Source organism: Triturus cristatus, chromosome 4_1 (assembly GCF_964204655.1).
Source record: "Triturus cristatus chromosome 4_1, aTriCri1.1, whole genome shotgun sequence".
Taxonomy (NCBI): Eukaryota; Metazoa; Chordata; class Amphibia; order Caudata; family Salamandridae; genus Triturus; species Triturus cristatus.
The window spans coordinates 1,335,974,440-1,335,998,928 of NC_140585.1; the positions used below are offsets into that span (position 1 = coordinate 1,335,974,440).

Genomic DNA, 24,489 nt, shown 5'->3' on the forward strand with positions numbered 1-24,489 from the left:
GGGTCGCTCCGGGCCGTGGGAGGGGCACCACCCGCAACCTTCGTCGCGTCGACCGACCGACTGGGAGAAGTCTAAGAGCGACGACGCTTCTATGACTTCTTCTTGTGCTTCGACTTACCTGACCCCAAGTTTAAGAATTGGAAGAAGAATGATGGTGGCTCTGCGACCGGTCCCTCGACCTCCCACGCGACCTGGACCTTGCACGGCACAAAGCCGACTGCCGGGCCTCCAGAAGCTTTTGGGACCCTAACGCAAAGACTTTGGGCCATGGTCTGGCAGACTGAGCACGAGTTGGGGTCATGGTCGCGCTCCTAGCAAAACAGGCACAAGCGGTGCAAATCAGTCACTGACATCAGTTGGCTACAGGAACTGCAAGCCCTGAAGCCGGGCATCCCTGACGTGCACCAGGAGTCGAAGACTCAAAACGGTGTCGACAAAAAGTTGCTCGATATGTCAGTCAAAAAGTGACTGGAGGTACCGCTCTCTCTGGATCTGCACTGGCTGGCGCAAAAAAAAGAAAGATCTGACGTCAGCGCGCAAGGGCGGCGTCTAAGTAGCTACCGTGACGTCATGATGGCGATGGCAGCGACGAACGCGGAGCCGACCGACGCCACCTTTCGTCGCGCAGGAGTACTGCTAACGAAAAATTCTCCGGATCCAGTCTTACGCCTGGGGGTAATTCTAAGTTAAGGAATCTATAACTAACTGTTTCTTTCAGATTTTCTTTTATTTGGGAGTGCAAAGCATAACAAAGACTGGTAGCAAAAGAACACGTGGCCCGATATTTACATTAAAAATTATGACAATCTTTGGAGGTAGAGAAGAGCAACATTTTGTAGTCTGAATGTTCAACACATGTGGTGGCTTATAAAGTCTGTCATACTCCTGACCTGGACCAAAAAAGGCCATATACAAGTTTACATTGAAGAAAGATTCCAAAAAAGGGCCTGAAAAGTCTCTAAATTATGTCAGGATAAACTCCTGGATGTAGTTGGCTCAATCCCCCATATTTTTTAGATGACAGAGGAAACTACTGCAACTAGTACTCAAATTGAAACGGACTGTCTACCGGGATGGATTCTAAGAACAGCTTGTTTAATTGGCAATGCTAATTCAGCTATTATAGCTGAAAGAATGTGGTCTATTCTCGTGAGGATTGATATGTAGTGGAAGAGCATAAACCTATAAAGCAGACTCCATTATTTGGAGATAATTTGCATAGAGAACTAGGGACGTATGCAGCTACATTAATAAATCTGGACATGGTCCAGATTGCTAGGAAAGAAGTATTTTCTGGTGTTTTTCTTTTTTGTAGGACTTAAAGAGGGAGAGGCAGCATCCCAGGTCACAGTCAGAATGTTATTCAAGGACAACAGTTTTAATATATAGGAAGGGGTTCTTCAGGAGGATTTAAGGCAATAGTAGGTTCGACCCTCAGATAGGAAGATGAACAAGATTGAAATATTATCATGACAGAGGGCAAACATGAGACATTACCTAAGGTGAATAAACTGTTCCTTCCCAACTATTTCATTCTAAACGTAGGAGGCAGGTTGAGGCACCATGTGGATGCATGGCAAAAGATAATTTCAGATCCCTGGGTCCACGAGACTGAGATGAGTTACAGAGTGGAAGTTTTAGAGACACAAGCTCAAGTTTTGTATCCACAGCAGATATGTTTTTCAAAGCAGGAGATAGCTCTGGTAATGTTGGAGGGTCAGGGAATGTTAGAAAAAGAGCAACTCCTCATTAAAGTTAGGTATTGTGAGCAATTTTCTTTTGGTACAGACAAGCAAAGGTTCTCAAATACCAGATCTTAAGCTCAGTAATAACTGAGAAATTTGAACTAATGGGTCTTACATAGACATTTCAAGATGAAGTTAATGCATCTATTGAGGGACATTTCCAGTACACAGGATAGGATCGCAAGACTGGGTTTGAAAGACGCTTAATGTTCAATTTCAATTCACAAGGATCACTGAAAATATCTGTTTTTTGGTTGGGATTACAGATGGTGGTTGTTTACAGGCTTGTCTTTTGGGCTTTTGTTCGTGCAACAGTGCTTTCCAAAATTAGTGGGTCCTGTTATGGGCTATCTAAAGCATAGAGGAGTTAGACTGATGTTTACATGGACAATATTTGTCTGTTGTCTCAGAATAGGATGTTGTTCATAGAAAAAATGCAGTTGACCGTTTCTGTCTTGGCAGAGTAAGGTACATTGTGAGCAGAGAGAACTCAGTGTTAGATCCAGTGAAGAAGGTAGAGTTTCTAGGTTTTATGGTGGATTCAGAAAGTTCTATGTTGAGCCTCCCTTTCTAGAAAACTCAGCAGGTAAGGAAAGAGTTGAGGCAGTTCAATAATACCTTATTTTGCTTTATGTAAACCATAAACGCAATACATACATAAATAGTATAAACATTTGACTGAATACGATACTGTATACAATACACTTAAAACAATGTATAATACGCCAGAAGATCAGTTGTTTGTTAGAACATTTTCTGCTAGCGGCTAAACAAGTAAATCCTGATAAAATTAATGACAATGCATCTATAACTTAAAAACGATCAGCATGAGCCAGTGCAGTGATTAGGGCCCTGCAAATTTGCTTGTACGAATTCTCCACACCCAAGAAACAGCAAACACAATTATGCCTTGGTGTCACATATAAGAATACCGCCCACTTCCCAGAAATTATATGTGCTTAGAAAGCTTGCAAACAGGAATGATCCACCTCACTGGCGTAACAAAACCTGAGTGCCCCCCTGCAAAGTACGTGGAGGGCCCCCCTATGCACTAACTCAGGAGCTCTCAGGCCAGTGTACTGTGCAGAGGGTGGCTCCTGAAGCTTGGGAGCCTTTGTTATGCCACTGATCCACCTCTTATGAGGTAGGGTATAAATTGGGCAGAAGAACAGAAGTTGATGTCAAGAAAAACAGGCAGTTTGGGGATGTGGATCCTTCTTGTGCCATTTATTTGTGAAAGAATCCAGGGGCAGGTTGCCTAATCTAAACTTCATCTATATGTTTTTTGCTTGGGAGGTGGGGGCTGTGATCCTTTCTGCGTATGGCTTGAAGTTAAAAAAACAATTGTGAGAAAAACTTTCAGTAATACTCCCCGACTTCTTGCTCATTCCATAATCGCCCATCTATTGCCTTTTTTAACTGCTTCTAAGAGTTTTGTTTTAGCAAGTCTACCTTATCGCATAAACCATCCCAGAAGATTTGCTGCGTAATGGCTCCTTCGGCCACTTTTGAGAAAATAATTTTTAGGGATGGCATAGGTGTTAATAAAACATTTCCACAAATAGGTTATATATTTGGGGCTGAACTTTGGGACTGGCTGCTGGCGTTGTCCATTTTAAACTCTTACACCATAGCTTGGTGGATTCATTTGTCACATTCATGGTAAATTTGGATTCGGTCACAAACTTCAGTAAGTCTCTTATACGTTCTTCACCTCTGTACTGATTGAATCTTGCTCTGAAATTTTCTGTTCTTCATGACCCAAGAAAATTAGCCATCCCAAATCTGCGATACTGCAAAAGTCCCATTGCCTTTGCTATATCATTGTAGGTTTTAAGGCCTTGCAGAGCTTCATCAACATGTTAACCAGGAGTTAGGCCATCAAAAGGCATGTCTAAGACTTTAGATTTGACATCAGTACAAAAGGCTGTGGATTTTAACCAGCCTTGCATCTTTAGCACAGTCTCTCCTGCAAACTGGTAAAAACATGTATTTGAAGCATTCATCGCCCCATCGATAATGAAAGAAGAGGTTATTTCTATTTCCTTTAGGATAGCTCTCACTGGTTCCCTATTATCTTCAGGAATAAGATCCAGAAAAGGAGTTATGTCATGCCACATCTGGCGATCAAAACAACCTAGAATCGCCAGGGAATTGGATGTCTTTATTGCAGTTGTTGCCATACAGGATATTCTCTGGCACAATACATTTGCTATCCTTGACTAGTACGACCAGTGAGGCAAGATAGAGCTGAAACTGGCGCTTTGCATTTCTTTTCCAGACGGAATATCACAGCTGGAACAGTAGCAGTTGTCTTCATTAATTTCAGACCTTCTGACCAGACATAATCAATAATAGGTAAGGATTTAACATATTTTCAAGATTGTTCTTTGAAGTAATAAAGAAAATATGGTTGAACTACAGAGGTCATTGGTAGGTTGAATTCTTTGAAGCTCTTTCAATCAATCAATAAAATTGAGAGATATCATCTAAAGCATCTTGTGAAATTGGTCTATCCTTTCCACTTGGAACAACAAAATCTCATCCAATATAATTTTTTCCATCACTGTCTCGTGGTAGTTCACCTTCCTCTCCTTCACTTTCAGAATATGTAGAGCAATTAGAGCCAAGTCCATCCATGTCTTCTTCATGGACCGATTCCCTTGGCGTTGTAGGAAGAGGTAGAATTGATGGCTGCCTAGGAGATGAAACTGGTAAAAGAGCAGGTTGAGAAGGATGGAGGATGGAAGCAGCAGGTAACGCCATGTTAGGATTATCAGTTGGTTGTGGTGATAACTTAGTTAAAGTATCCAACATTTGTTGCATTGTTGATAAGGAGGCCATTGGGAATTCGACAACAACTGACTCTCTACAATATCTAGATGGTTTCTATCTTAAATCCAGTCGAGTACTTACACACATGTACTCCTGCTGACACACACATTTACTGTAGGACATCATCAAGTGCGTCCTATTGAAAATCTGAAACATATCTCACATCCAATTGCGCTGGGTTGTAAGCTGTCAGTGAGGGATAATCACTAGCCTCTTCTTCTTGATCTGACTGCAATATTTGTACTGGAGGCACATTGATCACCCTTAATGGTGAAAAAACATCTCCTCCTATGTCTTTCATTGACTGTGGGATTCACAACGCTAATGATGTCGACGGTATGATCTTTGTCGTCGACAGTATGGTCAAGGTTGTCAACGCTACGATCGTTGTCGACGGTATGGTCTTCGCCTGCATGCTCGACGTCAACGGTGTCATCAACAACAGAAAACTCAACATAGATAGTGTTGTCGTTGTCGGCGGCATCCTCAAAGTCAATGATGGAGTTAAAGACTTTGACATCGAGAGTCACGATGATGTTCCCTTTAAAGAATTCTTCTGCTTTGACGCAGGTGAGTCTCTGTAGTTCTTAGGCTCAGGTTTGTCAGCAAAGGAGGTGGCTGCAAACGCTGCACCAAGTATTTCATGCTCAGGAAACTGTAAAAGTCTCCTCTGGTGCACTGCCTTCATGGAAGTGCTGAGGGGGGGGGCATTTCTCATGGACTCTTCCACTGAAAAGGGGGCATCTCCTTTAGAGGGACGAATATTCTATTTTTTTCACAAGAAACCTCCTTTCTCTGTCCTTGAGAGTCTTAGTGGTTTTCCTGACACATGCTTAGGATACAGACAATAAATACACCAAGAGTGTGGGTCATCAGTGTAAATGTTATTGCTGCCACAAGATAAACAGGTTTTAAAAAGAGATCTATTCTCTCTGTCAGCCATGGTGACAGTTGCTTGTCAGACCAAAAGAACTCCATGGTCCAGACACTGTAACAATCTTCTCTAAAAATAACTCACAGTACAGTAGTGCTGAAGATAGGGCTAGTTCCGATCCAGGGCAGACCAAAATGGAAGCAATTCCAGGTTAACTGAGAGGTTAGAGCACAGCTCTGACAGGGGACTCCCTCACACTAGACGTGTGGTAGAAATGTGAACTATGGTGGCCTCTAGGAAGAATAGGAGTGCTTAAGCTTGGCTGAAGTTTGGGTGATTTCAAATGAGGTAGCTGTGTTGCTAAACGTACTATGTTGTTTAAGGTCTATGGGCATTTTTGTTGTATATGTTATACTGTATTGCTATTTTAATGTACCAGAGATTCCCAGCCTGACTACGGGGAATGATTCAAGCATGTGAATATACAAAAGATTCAATGTTGGAGTATTAGAATATTCTGTAATATTAAAGTACAAGAAGCACAGCAAATATTTTTATCATAAAACTAGTAGATGGAGGCAAAGGTCCTCTATTTTACCCACCTTTCCATGTTTTTAGTGACAATGACAAAAAAAAAAAAGTGCAAATGGATAAAAAAGGAAGTTACTTGGAATCTTAAAGACGGGATCTGGCCTTAAAAACATACTTTGGAAGACTGTAGTCACAGTGAATTCTGAAGAATGGCTCCCTTAGTTATAAAATACAACTCACGGTTGCCTTTCTGGTTTGTCCGGTCATTGTTCTTCACGATCACCATCATTTTGCTATGATCGGCTTCCCTGTCCATTAATTCCTGATAAAAAACATAAAATGAGTAATTGTTACACTTTTACAGAACATCCTTTTTAATGTCAGCATTGCCTGCCCTTAATATGTTTCCTTAGTATCCTATTAAATAATTTTTAATAGCACATTTTCAAAGGAAGAAAAAAATACATCTTAACTCAAATCCACCAATGTGGTTACCGTAACTTGAAGTATAGCAATACAGATACCAATTAAAATAGGAAGAATTGAAGAAGCAAGTTTTGCTTATAATCCCAACCAGAACATACATACTAAAACTATTCATGAATAAATTAGAACAATCTGGCGTGGCTGGGTCTCTTTTCAACCCCTCCCCCAAGCGGTCTAGAGGGTCAGGGTTTTCCTACCCTGCCCCTTTCTCAGTTTTTTTTGTGTGCATTTTCTGTGGGACAAGGCTCAAGCCAAGTCCAAGGATGGCTGCCAACACTTCCTGGTTTGAAGTGTTGGCAGCCAATCAGATCTCAGCACGAGATCGGGAGGGGTCCCAGATCCTTCGCATCCCTATATATACAATAAGGTTTTTCTCTTAATATCTCAAACACAACTGAATGGATTTATACCCAATCAAACAAGGCACTTCCCTGGACCAACATCTACCCATTTACTAAGTTTGGTGTAATTCCATTCAGCAGTTCGGGCTGTAGCAATGTCTAAAGTTCATATGAGAAAAAAGTGGTTTGGGACTCCCTTTTTCTCGTCCCGCCACTTGACAGATATTCCCAAAACATTTAAGATAGCAATTGAAATGAGTGGCAAACTAGTTTTAAAAATTTGTGAGGATTCGTCAAACGACGCCAAAGTTATTGGTAAATGCTCTTCCTGTGGAAACTACATCCTAACTATAACTACCAACTGGGGACCGCCATTAGGTAATACATATATATCACTTAATAGTAAGATTTCATACTTTCCTTACCTTATTTTTTTTTACTATGGTCATGCCTTTACCATTCATGCTATAATAACGAAAGACGAAATTTGATGTAACGGTATCTGTGGTAACGGCATACTCGTGGTAAAAACTTTCGTTGTAAAGGCAGGCGTTGTAAAGACGGTGTTGTTGTAATACCTTCATTATAAAGGCATCCCTTCATTGTAAAGGCTGTTTAACCCCCATCAACAGAGAACTTAACCATAAAAAACTACATTTTGGAAACTTCACTGGGGCCATGACTAATGCAGCAGGTTGGTGTGAAAATCTCCAATTTTAATTAGACTGCAGGCAGACTTGTCTATGGTGCACAGTAAGTAAATATCACCTATTTTGACAAATACACCACCTAAGAAAGGCATACTACTGACTACCGCAATACCCAAAGGAGAAGGAAGGTACAGAACAGAAACTGTATTAAAATGGGGACATTCTTCAGTGCTTGCAAACTGTGAAATATGAGTAGGCAGTGAGACAGGGTCGGGCATAGAACAAAAAGGAGCAAACCTCTTAAATAAGAAACCTTGCTTAAATGTCAGAGATGAACTGAGCTCCATGAGTAAAGAGAACTCAGACAGGAGAGGTCAGATGGAAGGTCTGTCTATCTAGGACTTTTTGCCATGTCAAAGACAAACAAAGAGGAAAGGTGCCCTGGGTCATGAGATGGGAAGTAGGATGACGAAATTGTGCCTTCAGACAAGGATTATGCTCTAGATTGCTCCACCTAGACGTTCCACCTGAAAAAGATGGAACATTGTGTCACCTTTTAGTGTCAGAGAGAGTGGGACCAGATATGACGCCCAACTAACCACAGAGAAAGCATAAGCCTAGATGGATACGCCTAATGCTGCCTACAGAACCTATAGGTAAATTATGATCCTTCTGAGATTGGTGTCAAAGAAGAATCTAGTATGGAAAGCTTTCATTTCTGCTGTAAAGTGACAATCTGCATACATTTCCTTTTCACACCACAATTACAAGAATGGAACACGTACACTGAAACCTGTTCCCATACACATGTCTGCATTTTGACTTGAATATTTTAATATTCGGATAATGAAGCTGGCTGGAAGTGATCGTCCTCATCCACGGGAAAGCAAAGCCTCCATTTACCAAAGTCACTTTTTGATGGAACAGGCATCACAAAGATATTTTGATACATTGTGTCTGTAGCTAGGCACAACAATCTACTGACTTACAGTAACCTGCATTTTTTTCTTACACCATAAACAACCAGGTTAGTGCAGTGGGTCATGGGCAGAAACATATCACATCGACTAGCGAGCCACCACAGTAAAAAGAACAAGCATTTGCAATGCAATAGGTCTTGCATTTGCGAGAGTTTAAGCTACTGGCATTGTATACGACAATGCTTTTTATTTATCTGTTTTCATAAATAAAACATAAACACAAGACATTATCATTTGCAATGCTAATAGCACAAACTCTTGTAAATATGGGACCTATTTAATTTCAAATAAGCAGCCGCCATTGTCCCGGGCTGCTTGGAAACTGAAAGCGCGAGATCTACCTAACCCTATGCCCCAAAGCAAATTCAAGCAACCACCCCCAACATCCTATTACATACAAATGATGGCCATTTCTGCTGCATTACATGATCTGTGCCATGGACTGCATTTCCAAAGTCCCAAACACTTATAAAAATGCATTTGTTCCATGTATGACAGTGTGTCAAACTGTTCATTGACAAACTCAAATGTTCCTTTTGTAATTAAAGTTTTAGTGTTGAGTTCCAAATTCCGCAGATTTTCAAGTTAGTTACCGCCTAGAATGGAATGATCTGACTCCGTCAGGGTCCAGGCGATCCCACCATATCTGTCTGCAGACCTCCACTGCGGTCCTGGCCCACAGGTTTGAGAAACGTGCACTCTCGACTGAAGCCACAAGACCTTCAACAGTTGTGGAAGAAGTTATTGTGTTCCGCTAGAATATTAAACTGGAGAAAGCATAAAACGCTCGCTTCCAAGAGCCTATACAGCCAATATTTGTTGTCTACTGTTTACAAAGGCATGTGTCCAATTCTCAGCTCACTCCAACATCCCTAGCCTCCCTCCATCCCCACTATTCACTCTCTCTAAAGTACATCATTGCAAGCATCCACTGTGCAGTGTACCTTTGGCATAGCATTCCTCCTAGCCCAGCTCTTCACTGATGGCCATTTTTCTCACCCTCAGCATAAACTCAGGTGTTCTGCATCACTGCCCCAGGCATCGTATGCCATGTCCCTAATCCTGCATACCCTCAGCCATATCCTAAATGCATATTAAACATGCACACCTTCCCACTACCCTGCATTTCCACAGTCTGCCACACATACCCCGAAGCGATGACATCACAAACTCTTGTAGCACTGCATGCCTCTCATCCCTGTGCACAGCAATACAGTAGCCTTCATATGAATGATACAGCTGTTTCCCCCACTGTATCCATCCAGTCCAATGGAATGTGCGTGTTGAACCAGTATTTCAACATCGCAGGCTCTGTGGAGTCAAAGACTTCCGCTAGGAGCTCATCCGCATTGGCCATTCCAGCCAACAACCTCGCACTAAAAGGCAACTAAGTTCAGCTCATCTTTTCGGAGCCTTCACATACTCGAACACCCACTGAGTATGCGCCTTGAAGCAATCCACTCCATTGAGCTGCGCTACAAAAGTGCTTCAGTTTTTGCACACAAGTTAAGAGCTGAGTTTAAGTTTACATACCCACCCTGCACAGTGTAATCTCATCCCAACCCCACTCCCTCTTACTCAAACTGTTGGTCCCGCAGGCGCCCTGCTGCAGCAACACCAGGACTGGGACCAGCAGTGGCAATAGCGCAATGGGACGGGGGTGCTTCAGATGCGCCTCGTGGATTGTGGATCTAGACAGAAGTTGATTGTAAGGGGACTTCTCGATGGGCTGTACCAAAAAAGTGGAAACACCAGGCCATAGGGGTCCCGAGTCAGACTGCGGTCCCCCTGTGGGTGCTCTAGTGCCTCTCGTGCTTGCCACTGTGGTGGAGGTTCTTCCTCTTCAGTCTGCCATGCACAAACCCCGCCCCCTCCGACTGGGTGAGCCACACATCTCGTTGCGCACGGCTGCCATTATTTAGCATCTAAATAGAAAAAAAATGAAAAGCTCGGGCAACGGGAAGCAGGGCAGGGGTAATGTAGGCACCACGGACAACAGGAGGGAGGACGCGGGGGGTACTGGTGGTAAAGAGGGCACCACGGACAACGGAATGGAGGGCTGGGGATTAAAGAAGGCCCGGGCAATGGGAGGGAGTGTAGGTTTTAAAGAAGGCACCATGGACTGAATATAGGCAAAGCACGTCGTGCCTGCACTAAGAGAAACTCGCTAAAGAAAATAGTGGTTAAACACTAGATAACACGTACCTTGTAACAACCGAAGTAAACAGGCCAGTCGCCAAGGGAGGTTACAAAGAAGGCAAGACGGTACTAAGGAGGGACTAACAAGCCTATTTATTCATCAAAAGCCAGCATTTACGAATGCCAATGAAACAAGACAATGGAAAATATGGGCGGAGAGTGGACATGGCTTCAATTCCATGCTCCACTACAACAAGTCTCCCAGAGCAGCGCATGTGCGCTGACTATAGGCTCGACCTAAAAAAAATATAAAGCACAGGCATAGATTCTACATCTTCAAATACTATGTGCTCTGTTACAGGGCACAGGACAGGGCCTGAGCTAGTGCTAGGAACCAAAGAAGAATTTTGGCATCAGATAGAAGAAGAGGTATTCCCGGCACGGAACACATGTAGAATGGAGTGGGATGGGGTGGAAGTTAAGGGTGATTCCTAGAAAACCAGCTCGATAAAAGAGAAAACAATTAAAAAAACATTCTTCACGTGAGAATTGGCATAATAAGTACTTTTGCCACAATAACATTTGGCAAACTCATATCTTTCCTGTCCCTCAGATTTATTTTCTCTGCGTTTAAAAAGAAAAGCACATAGAACTCTACTTTAAGGACTCATGTTATCCAAATGGAGCAATGCTTCACACAGGTGTGACTTTGCTTAGCTTTACCAACGTTGATAAAATGTTTCATTAAATATATCGAGGGCACATCCAACTGAGAAATAATAAAAAGGCATAAAGAGTAGATTGGAAAAATAAACAGTCCTCTAAATATAGAAGTGCTCCATCAGTACAGTCTAAGAGTTAAATAATGCCTCATTTTAACGAAGAAACATCTTGATTTTTTTGTGGGGGGCTTTCATGCAAAACATATAAACCTTTCAGACAGTACAACAAGTTTGTAAAAAATAATGTACTAAAAGAATAATATTAGGTCTTTTAAGTAAAAGACAAATAAAAATAGGGCAATCATGTCTGCAACAGCATTACACTTCTGATGAAAAATAGTGTTAAAAATTTACTCTGCATTATAATTAGGGATGTTCATTGGCACTGGGTTACTTTCAGGTCTGTTAATATTTGCATTTAGCTTTTTTTTCTGGAAAATGTCCGTACAAATTTGTACTGATAGAAATCCCAATTCGGATTTGGGATTCTAATTAGAGGAAGAGCACGTATAACCCGGTCAAAATCGCACCACACCGTCCTATTCTTTGTTGAAAATCTATCCTGTTGGGAGATAGTTTGCTATGATTAAAATGTATGTGATAAAATAAAGCGCACTATCCACAGACACTTTCATTGGCGCTCAAGATGCCAGTAGTAAAATCTGAGCTATTTGCTCTTGTATAGTCTCCAGGTAGATTCCTCTCTAGAAGCACACTGGTATAATCTGCATTGGTCTCTCCCATCTCTCCCACCCCTCTCCTCGTTCCCGTTAGCCTCTCCCTTAGAATTTTGAGTGAGAGGCAATTTAGAATGTTTGTGTCCCCTCAGGCTCTTCCCTGCTGCACTGGCAAGTTGGCGGTGTTTCTTTAAGCTACTTAATAAAGAAGTTCAATTACGATTAAGAAAAACGGAAATGGCGTTGGAAGTATATTGTGATCGGATATGTCTTAAAGAGCACAGCACATCATTGTATTGTACCAAAATGTAAGGATGTACATGATACAGGTATATGATGTAATGTGAAACAACGCTGTCAATAAAACACAGTTAAAAAAAAACAAATAAAGAAGTTCAACTTACCTTCTGGCGTCTTCGATTACTTCATTTTGGCGACGATCAAGGGATGCTGTGACAGGGACAGCATGACACCTCCACCCTGTTGAAGTACAACTTGCCAGTCTTCAGAGTCCCTCATTATGGGACATCGTGCGATCATTCTTCCTTCATCACTTCGGAGGGAAGCCGGTGGTAGTGTTTCCTAATTGTAGGGGTGAGTTTAGGCTGTTCTCCCAAATTCAGGAGTTTTCACCCGGATACTCTGGTCAATTCCACCGGGAAAAGTGCCTGCTCACTACTGCGGGCCTATTCCTTCGGATGCGAACGATGCTGATTGACTGAGAGACTTCTGTCGTTCTCTATCATTCGCTGCATCGCCCTTTTTGGTGGCCTCTTCACCTCACCGGCACCACCTGCACCTCTTCACTTGCGGACTTCCCAGCGCTGCTCCCCTTGCAGGGTGGGCTCCAGTTTGTTCATCGCTCCCATTGAGCTTCACCGGCTTGGGCATCGACCGAGAGGCATCCTCGTAGGGAGTGGAGTGGGCATCGTTTCCGTGCCTCCCCTCCTGCTTGTGGTGGAGTTGGTGGCTCGAGGAGCGTCTGAGGGGAGAAGTTGATTGAAGAGATTGTCCAGCGGTGAGTGCCGCTTCAGCGCCCTTGAGTGTCTGCCTGCACTTCCTCTGTTCAGGACCTGTGACCTCACTGGTACGCTAGAGGCCTCTCACGCTATGTCAAAGGGGAGCTTTCCATCAATTCCTTTCAGGCTGCCAGCAGGGTGTGTCTAGTGCAGGCAAAGCAGTCCTGGGCTGTTCCTTGCCTCAGTCAGAGGCTCTCTCACCCGCTGAGGCCTCGAGGAGGAGCAGGAGCACTGCACACCGCTCGCCTTCCTGCTCCGCGGATTCTCCTCACAACATGACTATGTGCAGCCTGTCACCGCCAGTGCCTCTGAGTGCTCAGCAGGCGCACCAACAGTTCTTCCCAGCAGGATTCCTGGAGTTCACCGTATCTCAACGTCGTCTCGCTCTTCAGTCACGCGCTGCCTCAGCCCTAGTGGTCGGTGCCTCCAGATGTCCCTGACAGGAACTTCTCTCAGGGGAGTGTCTAAATCTAGGTAGAAGAGATAGAAAGAGGACTCTGTTCTCCTCACTGCATATATGTATAAACTTTCATCGATGTTGTTCATTGTACTGGAGTAGAGGTTCTGATTAACCAGTTTTGCAGCCTAATTAATGTATTGGAGTGCATGTTCTGATTAGCCCATTTTTTCCACACGTTGAGGGTGAATTGGTTCAGAGTCCAATAGTGTAGAAATTTTGTTTTCTCTCTCTCTCTCTCCTCCTTTCTTTTGGTTTCTCCTCCAGGAGCTCAGGGCATCCTTTCTGCTCCTTTTCTGCCCGTTTTTACACTCACTATAGCAGCAGCAAGCATGAACCAACCCCCACCATTTCTTAATGACTTAGGTGAGCCAAACATACCATGGCGTAGGTGGCTAGGCATTTTCAAGTCTTATCTCATAGCCATAGGGGGAGGGAACTTTTCATCAGTTAGGAAGCGGCACATTTTACTGCACAACTTGGGTGTTCATGGTAGGAAGGTGTAAGAGGACATAACAGGAAGAGATGTGGACGAAGAGTAGAGGGGGAGGAAGCAGGAGTTGCTGTATATGATCACACTTTAAACAAATTGGAGGCATACTTCAGTGAGAAAATCAATGTAGTTTTGGAGAGGCATACGTTTAAAAGAGCGCAAAGAAAAGATGAGAGAGTATCAGCGTATGTAGCTGTTTTAAGGGGCATGTCAGCTACCTGTGAATTTGGCACCCGTATGGATTCCCTTATAAGAGACCAAATTGTCAGATGCACTAATGATCAAAAAATGCAGGAGGAGCTGCTTACTAGAAACCTTGATTTAACAGAAGCCATCAGTATCGCCAAAGGTATAGAACACACAGCATTATGCATCAGGGAGATGAAAAATGTGTCAGTGTAGGACAAGGAGAGGGAGGAGGTCAAAACCCTAGTCAGTGAGGATGCTGTGTTTAAGATTAGTGAAAGAAGCAAGGAAGTTCACTGCAACAAGTTGGAAAATGCTCGCTGCTACAGGTGTGGAAACCACAATCATCTAGCAAATAATTTTAAGTGCCCAGCGAGAAATGTGGTATGCAGGAAATATAATAAAGGGGGCCAATTTGCCAGAGTGTGCAAAACTGCAAGTGAGAAAGTACACATGATAAATGGACATGACCCCAAAGGGGACAAGAGCAAAGACTATATGTTTCAAATTAAGCAAGTGGAGGTGAAGGAACCGTTACAATAACCCACTTGTGATATAACTCTTGAGGGGGTCAGTATTCAGGTGGTCGCTGACTCGTGCTCACCGTACACACTTATAGAGAAAAAAACTGTTTGAGGAAATATTTAGCACACATAATCTTGTAGTAAAGGCTGCATACATCCATCCTGGTTGGTACAACAAGGAACCCATTCCTTTAGAGGGCATGGTAAGAATGCAAATTTACTTCAAGGGAAGACAAGAGGTAGGAAAGGTTCTAGCTTGTTGGGTTGGAAACAACAAAAGGAACTTGGCATCACTATGGATCCCAACAACATTGATCAAGTGCTACTAGAAGAACCACCAGAAGTAGGCAGCAACATCACCAAGGAATTCCAAGAAGTGTTTACGGAACAGTTGGAAAGACTGAAAAAGTATGTGCACAAGATCACCCTCAAAGAGGGAGCAGTCTCAGACATTTCTGAAAACGAGACAACTAGGGGAGTCCAGGGAGGTGTGGCTTGCGTAGATTCCCCAGCGTTATCCTACCCAGAATCCACTCTAAACGCCAGTACACACAGACCGTCAGCTGGACTGGATCCGGAAAGTTTTTTCGTCAGCAGTATCTCTGCGTGTCGGAAGGTGGCATCGGTCGGCTACGCATTCGTCGTCGTGGTCGCCGGATGACATCGCGGCAGTTACTTAGACACCGCCCTCGCGCGCTGACATCAGTTCTGTACATGACTTTCCGCGCCAGAAACGCAGAGCCATGCAAGACACTGACCATTGTTGCACAAAACTAGGGCACTGAAAGGATGTCCTTAAGCCCAGAAATCAGTTTGCAGAACAGGGTGGGTGGGGTGGTAAGGAATCTATAACTAACCAATGTTTCTTACAGATATATTGTTACCGAAGGTAAGTAACTTGTGCATCTGAAAGAAACACATTAGTTATAGATTCCTTACCTTAGAATAGCTACCCCAGCAATACCAACCCCGGTGGTGGGTCTGCGAACCAAGATCAAACCAGAAAGTCATGGAGAACAGAACAGCCAAACAGGCCGTCTCTCCGGACTTGGCTTTTTAGCTAGAGAGTAACAAGCCTTAATATACAACACGACCCATCGAGAAATGGTGCGGTTTTGTACGGCCCAACCCTTCTTTGACCCACATAGCCAACAAAAAGCTGATCATCCACCTGAACTGTTTTGTGCGATCCAGATAGAAGGAGAGCACACGTTTGAGTCCAGACGGTGAAGCCTCTCTTCTTCCTTTAAAGGATGCAGAGGCAGAAAGAAGGTGGGCATAGTAATGGTCTGCCCGATGTGGAAGGCAGAGACCACCTTAGGAAGAAAGGATGGACAGGTCCGGAGAACCACCTTATCTGGGGGGATAGACAGGAAAGGAGGCTTTGAGGAAAGAGCCTGGAGCTCACTCACCCTTCTAGCAAAAGTGATGGCTACCAGTAAAGCAGTCTTAAGAGTCAAGAGACGTAAAGGACAGTTATGAAGCGGCTCAAAGGGAGCGCACATTAAGTAAGTTAGTACAAGTTTCAAGTCCCACTGAGGCATGACGAAAGGAATGGGAGGAAAGAGATGCGTCAAGCCTTTCAAGAAACGGTTAACTACCGGAGACTTGAAAAGAGAAGGCAGATCTGGCAGCCGAAGGAAGGCAGATCTGGCAGCCGAAGGAAGGCAGAGATGGCTGAAAGGTAGCCATTGCTAGTGCCCAGAGCATAGCCCTGCTGGGATAGACAGAGAAGGAACAAGAGTACTTCAGAGAGAGGGGCAGAAAGGGGATCCACAGCCTTTGCTGTGCACCATGCCACAAATTTGTTCCATCTGCAGGCGTATACCGTCTTAGTGGAGGGACGCCTGGCTGCCAAGATTACGTCACAGACTTCGGGAGGCATGTCGAAAGACGTCAACTGCCGACGCTCAATCTCCACGCAAGTAGGTGGAGACTGGACAGGTTCAGGTGGAGGACCGTCCCCTGCTGCTGCGACAGAAGATCCTGCCGAAGAGGCAGTCGGATCGGAGGACTGATGGCCATGTTGAGCAGTTCGGGATACCAGACTCTTCGAGCCCACTCTGGCGCCACAAGAATTACTGTGGCCCGGTCACGCCTAATCTTCTTCAGCACTCTGGGCAGAAGTGGTATAGGCGGAAAGGTGTACAACAGACCGCAACTCCACTCACGACGAAAGCGTTGCTGAGCGAGTGCCGCCTTGGAAATTCCAAGTCGCAGAATTGCTGACATTGTGCGTTCTATTCGGCGGTGAATAGATCTAACCAAGGCTCTCCCCACTATTGAAAGAGACCTTGAACCACCTCCGAGTGAAGATGCCATTCGTGATCCATCATGCACCTGCGGCTGAGTTCGTCCTCCCTGGCGTTCAGAGAACCTGCCAGGTGTTGAACCACCAAGGAAATACCTTGATGTTCCAGCCATGTCCAGAGGCAAAGGGCCTCCTGACATAGGGTCCACGACCCCACCCTGCCCTGTTTGTTGCAATACCACATTGCGGTGGTGTTGTCCGTGAACATCTGCACTACTCTTTCCCAGACAGAGGGAAGGAATGCCTTCAGTGCAAGACGGATTGTCCGGAGCTCCAGAAGGTTGATGTGAAGCTTGGACTCCGCCAGAGACCAGAGGCCTCTGATCTCCGCCTCTCCCATGTGGTTGCCCTATCCCAGAAGGGAAGCATCCGTCACCACAGTGTGGTCAGGTTGGGGAAGGGAGAGGGATCTGCCATTGAACCAATCCTGGTTCGTGAGCCACCACTGCAGTTGTTGAGCAGTGCCCTCCGAGATCTGAACGTAGTCGGACAGATTCCCCCGATGCTGCGCCCACTGGAACTTCAGGTCCCACTGTAGAGCCCGCATATGCCACCTGGCATGATTGGTCAGCAGGATAGAGGAGGCCATGAGGCCCAGCAGCCTCAGGGTCATTCTGACCGAAACCCGGGACAAGGGCTGAAAGATCAGAATGGTAGACCAAATGTCCCTGACTTGCTGTTCGGGAGGATAGAAACAAAACTGCGCCGTGTCCAGAACCGCTCCGATGAATAGAAGCTTCTGAGAGGGAATCAGGTGTGACTTCGGCACATTGATGGAGAACCCCAGCAGATGCAGGAGGTCGGCCGTAGTCCGGAGGTTGGAGACAACTGCCTGGGGCGAGCCCGCCTTCAACAGCCAGTCGTCGAGATAGGGGAAGAAGAAACCCCTGATCTGCGCAGATGAGCTGCGACCACCGCCATCACTTTAGTGAACACCCGAGGGGCGCTGGTAAGGCCAAAGGGGAGCACGGTAAACTGAAAATGCTTGTGGCCTACCGTGAACCGCAGGTAACACTGGTGGGCTGTCAGGACGGGGATGTGAAATGCTACCATCCAGTCATGCAGGTCTAGGGCAGACATGACCTGAGCCTGTGTCAACATTTTGAACTTCTCCTTCCGGAGAAAGCGATTGACGTCCCTGAGATCCAAGATAGGACGCAGGCCCTTGTACTTCTTTGGGACCAGAAAGTAGTGGGAGTAGCAACCACGACCTACTTCTGGGACAGGTACGTGCTTGATGGCTCCCTTGGCCAAGAGAAACCTAACTTTCTGCTGGAGAAGTGCCAGATGATCCTCCGACATGCGGTGGTAACGAGGTGGCATGGCTGGAGGGTAGTCTTGAAGGGGAGGGAGTAGCCCCTTCGGACTATCTGCAAAACCCACCTGTCTGACGTGATGGTGCGCCAGTGGGGGAGGTGATGGCGAATCCTGCCGTTTGATGGGCTTGAAAGGTCGGACTAGGAAGGTTTGGAGGCTGCTGCAAAGGGGTAGTTGGTGGACTGGCCTGCCCGCTGGCCCCCAGAACCACTACGCTGGTTCCCACATCCCCGGCCGCGCGAAGGTTGGGTAACTTGCTGCGGCCTGTGGCTCTGGGTGGGACGTAGCGGGAAAAGAAAGAACTGACGTCAGCGTGCGAGAGCGGCATCTAAGTAGCTGCCACGACGTCCTCCCGGCGACCACGACGCTGACGATGAACGCGGAGCCGACCGATGCCACCTTCCGACGCGCCGAGGTACTGCTGATGAAAAAACTTTCCGGATCCAGTCTGACACCTGGGGGTAATTCTAAGGTAAGGAAACTATAACTAACATGTTTCTTTCAGATTTAACATTACATTAAAAAGATCTCTGGTTCCTAGTGGGCTTTCTGCTTCCCGAGGCGGCAGATTGGGGGCTGTTTCCCCATCTGCCCCCTTTAGTCCAAAATAGGTGTGCCAATGCCCCCACCCCTAAAAATTCAAAACAAGAAAATCCCTGGTGACTAGTGTGCTTTCTCCCCCCTTAGGGTGGAGACAGTTCGAGGGCTATTGCCCCATCAGTCCCCCAGGGGCGGGGCGGGGCAGAGAGACTCACCCATAAGTGTTTTTGGTTGGTTAGGGGCATTGGCAAGCCCATTGTGGGCAGCCCCCACCCCTACATATTCAAAACAAAAAAGTCCCTGGTGCCTAGAGTGCTGTCTGCCCTGGCCTACTGCCCATCTGCCCCCAGGTGGGCAGAAAGACTGTCCCTTTCATTTTTCGGACGGTGGGGGCATTGGCAATCCCATTTTGGGCAGCCCTCACCCCTGCATATTGAAATAAAAATAATCTCTCATGCCTAGTACACTTTCTACCCACAGGTCCCACTGTAGAGCCCGCATATGCCACCTGGCATGATTGGTCAGCAGGATAGAGGAGGCCATGAGGCCCAGCAGCCTCAGGGTCATTCTGACCGAAACCCGGGACAAGGGCTGAAAGATCAGAATGGTAGACCAAATGTCCCTGACTTGCTGTTCGGGAGGATAGAAACAAAACTGCGCCGTGTCCAGAACCGCTCCGATGAAGAGAAGCTTCTGAGAGGGAATCAGGTGTGACTTCGGCACATTGATGGAGAACCCCAGCAGATGCAGGAGGTCGGCCGTAGTCCGGAGGTTGGAGACAACTGCCTGGGGCGAGCCCGCCTTCAACAGCCAGTCGTCGAGATAGGGGAAGAAGAAACCCCTGATCTGCGCAGATGAGCTGCGACCACCGCCATCACTTTAGTGAACACCCGAGGGGCGCTGGTAAGGCCAAAGGGGAGCACGGTAAACTGAAAATGCTTGTGGCCTACCGTGAACCGCAGGTAACACTGGTGGGCTGTCAGGACGGGGATGTGAAATGCTACCATCCAGTCATGCAGGTCTAGGGCAGACATGACCTGAGCCTGTGTCAACATTTTGAACTTCTCCTTCCGGAGAAAGCGATTGACGTCCCTGAGATCCAAGATAGGACGCAGGCCCTTGTACTTCTTTGGGACCAGAAAGTAGTGGGAGTAGCAACCACGACCTACTTCTGGGACAGGTACGTGCTTGATGGCTCCCTTGGCCAAGAGAAACGTAACTTTCTGCTGGAGAAGTGCCAGATGATCCTCCGACATGCGGTGGTAACGAGGTGGCATGGCTGGAGGGTAGTCTTGAAGGGGAGGGAGTAGCCCCTTCGGACTATCTGCAAAACCCACCTGTCTGACGTGATGGTGCGCCAGTGGGGGAGGTGATGGCGAATCCTGCCGTTTGATGGGCTTGAAAGGTCGGACTAGGAAGGTTTGGAGGCTGCTGCAAAGGGGTAGTTGGTGGACTGGCCTGCCCGCTGGCCCCCAGAACCACTACGCTGGTTCCCACATCCCCGGCCGCGCGAAGGTTGGGTAACTTGCTGCGGCCTGTGGCTCTGGGTGGGACGTAGCGGGGCACCCCTTCCGTAGCCACGAAAGGGGCGAAAAGCAGACTGTGCCGGATGGGAGGAGAGGCCCAAGGTTTTGGCCGTAGGCCATGAGTCGTTGAAGCGCTCTAGGGCATTGTCGCCAAAAAGGCTGTTGGGAGAGGAAAGTGTGGTCGCCCGGAGCCAGGCGGTGGCGCTGTGTGATCATCCTGTCCACGGGAGCCCCCGTGTTGGACCTGGACCAGGTGCCCAAAAGGATGTCTGTGAGAGGCCTCATTAAAAGGGAGCAGGGACTCCGAAGAGCTCGCCGCCGGTTGAAGCACCTCAGTCAGGAGGTTAGTCCTGACTGTCACCATAGGAAGCTCGAGGTTGAGAGCCTCGGACGCCCTACGCAACACCACAGCGTATGACGCTCCCTCCTCCGTAGCCACGGTAGGAGGAGACAACATGTCAAGGTCGGGTGAAGTGTCCCCAGTTCCTCTCTCCAGTCATGTTCAGACCTTAGCTGATCAGTTAAAGGGTCACCTGACCCCTCCCAGTCCTCCTCATCATCCTCTGGTTGCCACTGTGGTTTGAAATGGGCACCAGAAGTGAACAGGGGCACAAAAACCCCACCCGGTGCCCGATCCGGCGTCCGACGCCGTGTCCAAGTCAGGAAGGAGGATGGGGTCGATGCCGGCCGGGGGGCCGACCGGCGTCGGGCACGGTAGTGGGCACCAGTGGAGGCGTAGTAAGGTCAACCAGCTCCGATCCGGATCTAGGCCTAGATCCAAGGTGGGCCTGTAGCGCCGGGGCCGGAGCCGCCGGCAGCCAAGACCTACCGATTCCACCGGGCCCGAAGGCGCACCGGCGGGGTCGGTATGCCCAAAGATGGCATGCATCGCCTCGTAGAACATACGAAGCTGGGCGGGGGTCGCTCCAGGTCCCGGAAAGGGAGGGAAGTTTGGAGTTGACCCTTCAGGCTCCGCGCATGGAGTGGACTTGGGGTCGTGGTCGCGCTCCAGGCAAAAGAGGCACATGCGGTGCGGATCCATCACCGACATCAATCGGGTACAGGAACCGCAGGCCTTAAAACCGGGCATCCCTCGTGCACCTGTTTGGAGTCCAAGACTCAAAACAAGATGTCAACAAAAGTCGAGAAAAACTTAGTCAAAAAATGACTGAGGTACCGCTCGTCCCGGATCTGCGCTGGCTGACGCGGGAAAAGAAAGAACTGACGTTAGCGTGCGAGAGCGGCATCTAAGTAGCTGCCACGACGTCCTCCCGGCGACCACGACGCTGACGATGAACGCGGAGCCGACCGATGCCACCTTCCGACGCGCCGAGGTACTGCTGATGAAAAAACTTTCCGGATCCAGTCTGACACCTGGGGGTAATTCTAAGGTAAGGAAACTATAACTAACATGTTTCTTTCAGATTTAACATTACATTAAAAAGATCTCTGGTTCCTAGTGGGCTTTCTGCTTCCCGAGGCGGCAGATTGGGGGCTGTTTCCCCATCTGCCCTCTTTAGTCCAAAATAGGTGTGCCAATGCCCCCACCCCTAAAAATTCAAAACAAGAAAATCCCTGGTGACTAGTGTGCTTTCTCCCCCCTTAGGGTGGAGACAGTTCGAGGGCTATTGCCCCATCAGTCCCCCAGGGGCGGGGCGGGGCAGAGAGACTCACCCATAAGTGTTTTTGGTTGGTTAGGGGCATTGGCAAGCCCATTGTGGGCAGCCCCCACCCCTACATATTCAAAACAAAAAAGTCCCTGGTGCCTAGAGTGCTGTCTGCCCTGGCCTACTGCCCATCTGCCCCCAGGTGGGCAGAAAGACTGTCCCTTTCATTTTTCGGACGGTGGGGGCATTGGCAATCCCATTTTGGGCAGCCCTCACCCCTGCATATTGAAATAAAAATAATCTCTCATGCCTAGTACACTTTCTACCCCCTGGAGAGGGCAGAAAGACTGAAAATGCCCCAAATAGGTGCGGTGAGCAAAGGCCCTTGCCGAATGGAAGGTTCCTCACTCCCTGGTGTCTAGTGGTGGATCCCTGCTTGGTGATCCCTAAGCAGGCATCCACTAGAGAAAGGTACCTTTGGAAAGGGGAGATTCCCTCTTTCCAATAACACCCCTACCGTCCGAAAACGTGCTCTGGGAGCTGAGATAGCCCTGCGAGCACGTAGGTAGTGAAAGTGAACCGAGTTGTTTGGCTCATTTCACTTTCCCTTTAAGTGAATGACGTTGAGCTGATCGTCATTACACTGAAAAAACAAAATGCCTCGGGCAGCTGGAGAAGTGATTCTCCAGCTTCCAAGGCTGAAAAAGAAAAAAAAAAAGACAGGTGTGCGAAGGACATAATGGTTACGTCCTCGCCACACCAGCACCACAGCTGGGGACATAACCATTACATCCTCGGCAGACAAGGGGATAAAGAAACAAGCAGTTAACATATTACACTATGTCTAGTACTGGCAGTCGCTTGCAAGGTTTTTCAGGAACATAAAACGGCTTAAAATATCTCAGCCACTGGTAATTATTAGTTCATTAGCTCATCAGTTTTCGATCCAGCATGCCACCTCATATAGGAAACTCCATACGTAAACCTGCCTTGGTCCTGCTACAAAATGGACACTCCAATTTGAACAAGCAAGCTAGACCGCCTCTGAATGGGAACACAAGAACACCCAGTACGGTTACTGGCTTATGCCAATGTAACAATAACTTCCTAGTGTTGAAAAAGAGGCAGTGGAAGAGCGAAGGTTTTCATAACATTTATTGCGATTCCTTAACGATGCAGACCAGGATAACAAATGAGTAACATTTCTTTCTGCATCATAATATCTTAATTTATTTTTGGGGATTATATAAAGCACACACTGCACAGGGGTGTTGAAGTAAACATTTTGCAACATTAAATGGAGAGAATATTATGAAAAAAGTACCAGAGCCATGCCACAAGCCTACACTTGAGGACAGGACATGGCAGTGTGGCAAAAAGGTGTGGAGCAAGGCGTGAAAGGGAAGGAGAAAGAGAAGGGCAAGTTTACAGGATGCCATAGAGGAAGAAGTCAGTATTTCTTTATTCGATGAATAAAACATCATAAAAGCACATATGTACAACAGCTAAAATACAATTAAATCATGGCAAATCCTGACTATTACAAAACGTTTAAAAGAGAAAAAACTTCATCAATACATTTCATTTACAATAATAAAATCGAAGTATATAATATCATAATACAAGAACTACAATAAGAGACATTAGGCTTAATGTGCGATTAAGATCATACTAGCCACTTCCCAATTTGTCTAATGCCAATGGTAACAAATCTAGCCCAAAGGGCTATATTATTAAGAGCCCTCATCCTATCGGGTAAGCTGGGACTTAAGACTCCTCAAACGTATTAACCAAGCTCTTCCAATGAATTTGGCTACGCCACATACCATCAAGGTGGAAGACGTATCAGTACAAAGGACCCGCAGAGCCAATACATGGCATCTGAGGCCCAATTGTTTACATAAAGGTTTTAACCAAATCCTCCTCGGCACCCTGTATGCTGGACAAGCAAACATAAGGTGTGCCACAGATTCTAAAGGTGCTGCACAGCACGGACAAGCCTTAGAAGAGCCACGTAGGTTGTTCCACCCGGAAGTGAATGCATTTACTGGCAGAATCCCAAACCTGACTTTTAAATACAGAGATCTATCCAGGGGTTTCTCAATAAAATCAAGAAGTGGTTCAAATAGCCTAGACGATTTAAACTCTAGGAATCGCTCGGTGAGAGAACCCCCTGTACCTCTACTAGAGGTCTCCCGCTGCACCCAATCCCAATACAGCTTCTTTATAACTAGCTTGGGTGGTGGGGTTTGACTCCTCCATAGATCACTCAAACCTAAAAAGCCAACCAACTGCCTCAGATTACACAACCACTTGATCCTATTACCTCTATCGAGTAGGATAAGTTCATCTAAAGCGGCTGCATAGTTTTGGAGCTCTTCAGTCCTTCTCAATCGCACCCAAAAAAGTAAAGGGCAAAGGCGCACTATTTCTTTAAGGGGGCGCCTGCCCATATCTAGACGTAAAGGGGTTAGTGGGGTGGAGACTGGTAATGCTACAAGATCCCTCAGGAACTTGTTTTCTGAAGTG

At 46.6% G+C, this 24,489-nt stretch overlaps 1 protein-coding gene across 11 annotated transcripts in view; it reads right to left on the minus strand.

The window, feature by feature from the left end:
• The window catches only part of PDE4DIP (phosphodiesterase 4D interacting protein), a 1,321,554-nt gene that overhangs the window by 667,983 nt on the left and 629,082 nt on the right, over positions 1–24,489 (minus strand). For all 11 annotated transcript variants that reach the window (XM_085654823.1, XM_085654822.1, XM_085654821.1 and 8 more), the window contains one exon: positions 6,226–6,307. In XM_085654823.1, coding sequence (XP_085510949.1) covers positions 6,226–6,307 — 82 coding nt within the window. The remainder of the gene's footprint in view (positions 1–6,225; positions 6,308–24,489) is intronic.